General features: G+C 37.5%; 1 protein-coding gene across 1 annotated transcript; it reads right to left on the minus strand.

The window, feature by feature from the left end:
* Positions 1 to 3,053: 3,053 nt before the first annotated feature.
* On the minus strand, positions 3,054 to 4,208 carry LOC135003209 (odorant receptor 131-2-like; the record flags this gene model as incomplete). The annotated part of the gene is made up of 2 exons (XM_063951723.1): positions 3,054 to 3,125; positions 3,413 to 4,208. Coding segments are annotated over 2 exons (868 nt in total), but the record flags the coding sequence as incomplete, so codon positions are not given.
* Between the last annotated feature and the right edge of the window lie 1,651 nt (positions 4,209 to 5,859).

Genomic DNA, 5,859 nt, shown 5'->3' on the forward strand with positions numbered 1-5,859 from the left:
CTATTTATATACAAAGGTATTCTATTTTTATTTTATTGTTATTACTTTTTTTAAAGTCTACGGAGGACACATCCCCTGTAAGACCCTGTGTCTTTCTTCACTTAGGTGGCTTATAACATCTTTTATGCAGAATTACTGATGTAAGATTTATTCCCACTATATTTTTTTGTAGGTATTTGGTAATTATTAATTTTTTATTAAATTTCAAATATTTTTCAAAAACTACAAATTGTTTCTATATGTTCCCAAACAAGTTACCCATGATGAAGTCAAATAGACAAAACGCATTGGGTTTATCAGCCATTAGTCAGTAATCCAGTTGGTGGAAACACTCCCTTTGTTGAGCTCACACCTTGTCAAGGTGAGGGAGTCTCTATACACCTATATCACTCACTGGACACTTTTTTCATTGATGGAACGATCAAAAAAATTGTTTATGTACAACATCTTGTAAGATCTTATGTAAAAAACTTTTTATGAATATCTTGTTATTAAATATTTTATTCTAATTGGCCTTGGGTGACTTTCTGGTGAGGGGTTATTCACTGTAGGAACCCAGGAAATTTTGTCTTCCACAGTATCAGATATATCCACTTGGAAGGACTTCCATCAAATCTATACAATCAATATAGCGCACTCAGGAATTGTTTTTTTCTGTCTTATGTGAATTTGAGATTTGGCAACGGAGATCTCACCTGTAGTGCTGCTTTCTCTTTGAGCGCAATATAAGGATATTTCTGTGTTGTATATATATATTTATTTCTCATTTTAATCCCTTTTAAGTTTTCCATAGATAGCCAAACCCATATGTATACACATATAGACAAACCCATATGTATACTCATCATGCTTAATAAGCATGAGAGAAAAAGGAAAATGTGTACCTGTATATGTAATGATCAAAGTGACTGTGGGTAGCTATGCACCTTTGTGATTATAATTTAAAAGGGATTAAAATGAATAATATATATATAAATGCTTGGGACCAGAAGTACTTTGGATATCGGATTTTTCCGTATTTTGGAATAATTGCATACCATAATGAGATATCATGGCGATGGGACACACGTCTAAGCACAGAATGCACTTATGTTTCATATACACCTTATACACACAGCCTGAAGGTAACTTTAGCCAATATTTTTAATAACTTTGTGCATTAAACAAAGTTTGTGTACATTGAGCCATCAGAAAACAAATGTTTCACTATCTCAGTCCCACTCAAAAAATTCTGTATTTCGGAATATTCCGTATTTCAGAATATTTGGATATGGGATACTCAACCTATATATATATATATATATATATATATATATATATGTATATATATATATATATATATGTGTGTGTATACATATGGGTTTGGCTATCTATGGAAAACTTAAAAGGGATTAAAATTAGAAATATATATATATATATATATATATACATATGGATTTGGCTATCTATGAAAAACTTTGTGGATAGGGCCGATAGAATATGCATAAGATGACATTCCCCTATAATGGAGTACTTTAAGAAGTTGGTTATTTTAATTCCTCTCATTATGTCTGGACTAAAAATAAAAGTAAAGAATACATCTATGTGCAAAATAATTAATTTTAAAAATAATATCCAATGAACGGAGTGGGTTGGATTTGAACCCAGGATCTGTCAGGTGGAGTGTATGGTGCAGTTCCCCTACGCTACGAGAGCTGCTATAATATTGATGTGGTTTCTTGTTACCCTTATATTCTTGGTTAAATATAGATAAAATGAAAGGAACAGTGTTTGTCTCTTGGTTACAAATGTTACAAATGTTATAAAAGCTGAAGATAAGAAGTTAAATAGTAATTTGTATACATATATATATAACAATATTAATGCTATTTATGAACCACCATGTTGCTTTCTTCTTATTATGATTGATTGTAAACGGTTTTATATATGCAATCAGTATATGGGAGTCATAGCACGAATGTATATAATAAACTAATTAGTAATACTATTGGTCCGGTGTAGCTTAAAAAGAGCCTGTGATGCTGCTGATGTATCCTCTGACGAAACCGATCGCTGACACTAGCGAACTTTGATACCTGGAACCCTTTCTAACAATTAATACTTCGACTGAGGTCCGGGATAATACAGCGGTGGGGAAAAGCGTCTTGAGGCCGAGCAAAGGAGGTCTCTACCCCACCGGAAAGAAATCCTCCCACCGTGAGTACTGCAAGTTCTAGCCATGACTGGCAGGGGTCGTAGCATACCGCTGTGGACGACCAGCTGACACAGCGCTCTCCCCCTGCTAGTTTGCAATCAACTTACGCGAGTCACACATGAACTTCCAGCCACTTCAGCATAAAAGTGGAGGTTGTGGCTGCATTCGCTGCTTACTTTTCATAAAGGAACTTTTGCCTTATAAATATCACAAAGTAACGATTCTAAATACACAGCAGTTTTACTCATGAGGATTTCTTGGACATTTTAATAGACATTCCGTTGGTATTAAGGGTAATCTGATGCAGATAACAATTTCAATATACATTTGGATAGTGACATCTATGTATATTGACTCCTATATATATATTGAATATGTTTTTTTCCCTTTTATATGTGGTTTTAAAAATAAAGAATTTTTATAATTTATTTTGCGCTCCCTTGATAATAACTGATATTATCTTTAAAAATGTGTTTTTTATTATTGGTAGATCAGTACTACCTGTGGGAGCAGCAATTCATTAAATAAGGTGCATAAAAAGATAAATGAATTAGGCAACATATGGTGGTTAGAATAATTTTTATATGAGCGCTGAGTTCAATATATATATATATATATATATATATATTTTGGTAGGACATGCCTAGACTATACTTTGACCACATCTAATCAATACCTAAAACCAATATACCAGCTCCTTTGGATTAGAGTCACATGTGTAAGATGCTTCCTAGACACGTATCAGAAAAAACAGGCATGCATGGAAAGTATCCAGAGAAAGCTGAAATTTGCTTTTAAGTCCATCTGTAAATGACGTCCTATGTGGCATCTGTACACTGGTGGCTACATGATAAGTCATTCAGTAATTAATCTGTGCAAGAACAACAGCACCAAGGACAGTCATTGTTACTTGCGTCTTATGCAGTATTGGCTGAAAGCATGAAAATGAAAGATTACCTGCCCATGGGGCTGATTCTGAGTCAGACACAGAAATGCATTAGCGGCATCTATTGGCGCTCACCCTTCTGCATCTTTATGTCACTGCCAGTAACAAGTCTTTCCCTGATGGAGGTACATTTTGGTAAAGATTTCTTAAAATGTTTTCTCAGTACATCATCCCGGATTCCATAGATTATAGGACTGAGAAATCGCGGCACATAGGTGAAAATAAAAAAAGTTTAGCAATTGTATCTGTGGAGCAACTTCGAGAGAAAATGCCTTTGTAAACGTATTCAATAAGGATGCCAGGCATAGGAGAAACTGGAAGGCGTGGAGCAGAACTGTTTTCCCAGCTTTGGAGGCAGAAGATGACTGAGAACTTGCTTTTAGGGCAACCAGCATAATCTTCACATATGTAAATATGATGACAAGTCCCACAGAGCTGAAACATAGGATGAGATCAACGGACCTAATAAGATATTGAATTTTATTAACTATCATACTTTCCATTACACACATAATATAGAAATTGAATATATTGGGACATGACAAGAACATGACACATAAATCAGCAACATATGGGATCATCAGCACCAAGCATATAATGGTAAAAACAGCTTTGGCTCTTTGTGGGGTGCACAGCTGGACATGTCGCAGTGGGTAGCAAATGGCGACATATTGCTCTACAGCCATGGCTGCCAGGTTGTATGGAGTTACTTTAAATGTAATTGCAGAAACAAGGTACACAATGTAGCATGTTGGTACAGGGATATATACTAAATATGCAAGGTTTAAGTAGAATGCCAGGACTAGATACAATGTGTCATTAATGAGCATACAAACAAACAGAACGTAGCGAGCAGTCTGCCGGAGCTCTGGTGTTAGGAAGAAGGCGTTCAGCATCACTGTGACATAGTAGAAGAAGAAACATAATCCCAGTGTTATCAAGGCTGTAATGATCCACCTTGTGTACACAGTCACTTTACTGATTGTGAAGGACTCTTGAGTCAGGTTGTTTTTAAGTACTGATGAGTTGATCATCATTGGAAGAGTAACGTTCACCTTTTCCCAGTATCTTACAAATAAAAAGACAAATAGAAAGGGATATTAATTAAGACCCATGCAAACACAGTATCCTATTATGTTTTACAGGTAAGGAATAGCAGCCCTTAGTCATAGTTAGTGGAAGTTAGTTAAGCATGCTTGGGATAGACATATAAATATCCTTACAAAGAACTAAGGTTCAAAAATTGTTGAGATTACCTAAAGGATAAAATAGAGGCAGACTAGATGGGCCAAGTGGTTCTTATCTGCCATCATTTTCTATGGGGTAAATTTACTAAATCTCTGGGTTTCTGCCAATTTCAACTGAGATTAGTCTCAGCTGACATCGGACTTTTCATGTCAATTTTTCAACAAATATACCCCATAGTTTGCTATGTTCCCGAGATTCTCTCATTCATGTTTTCCGATATCAATGTTATTCGTAATCCAGAGCAGTGTTTTACTGGGGAGTTTTATAAAACACTGCTGAACATGACACAATGAAAATAGGCCAAATCAGTGAGATATTTACAATGCTTCATTGTGCTACGTAATAAAAATAAGAAAAAACTGTGAGGGTTTCCCCCTTCTAAGCATAACCAGCCATGGGCTCTTTGAGCCGTTCCAGGTGCTTAAAATACTAGGAAGGAAATTGTGTAGGGGTTACCAGTATTTTAAGAACCAGCAACTGGCTCTTGGACCGGTCCTAGTTCCAAAAATATGGGGGAGGACATAGGGTTCCCCAGCACTGGGCTCCTCTAGCCAAGGAGGTAATGTTGCATCCAGGTGACACATTTATGTTGGTCTCTGCAGCCGCAGCATTATCTGCCAACTAGTCAGCCTTGGCTGGGGCTACATGTAGTAGTGGGGACCCCCACAATAAAGGGGTCCCCCTTAGCTATATATACTTACCTACATCCCACGTAGCCATTCTCATCCACTTGTCCAGTAGAAATCCATGTGGTACCTGTAAAAATATATATATATATATATATATTCGCCTATTTCCAGTGCAGATCTGTCCCCTTCATTCCATGTAGGCATCCAAGGGGTTAATAATCACAAAACACAAAAAAACCCAACCTAGAATGGACTAGAAGAAGTGTATGGTTACACATACACTTCTTCTACGTAACTGCCAGGCCACCATGTGATTAGAGGGGGAAACCACAAGGTCAGTTGGGGATGACCCTTGTGGTTTTACAATTTAAGCGTTTCCCAAAATAGGAATGAATGGAGCAGAGGCCCTCATTCCGAGTTGATTGCTCGCTAGCTACTTTTAGCAGCCATAAAAATTCAAAGTCGCCGCCCACGGGGGAGTGTATTTTCGCTTTGCAAGTGTACAAACGCCTTTACAGCCGAGCTCTGCAAAAACATTTTGTGCAGTTTCTGAGTAGCTCTGGACTTACTAAGCCCTTCTGATCACTTCAGTCTTTTTGTTCCCGGAACTGACGTCAGACACCCGCACTGCAAACGCTTGGACACGCCTGCATTTTTCCAAACACTCCCAGAAAACGGTCAGTTGACACTGTCAAAGTCGAAAAATATTGTAATGCACTCCCCAGGTACTAACCCCTTGCACATGCCCGCTGCGCATGCACTTATTCCGCCGTGAGGGCGCATATCCGCAATTTGCGTAAAGTAGCTCCCCACGGCCATGCGCCTTAGCACGTGGTATGCGC

Source organism: Pseudophryne corroboree, unplaced genomic scaffold, assembly GCF_028390025.1.
Source record: "Pseudophryne corroboree isolate aPseCor3 unplaced genomic scaffold, aPseCor3.hap2 scaffold_1845, whole genome shotgun sequence".
NCBI classification, from domain to species: Eukaryota; Metazoa; Chordata; class Amphibia; order Anura; family Myobatrachidae; genus Pseudophryne; species Pseudophryne corroboree.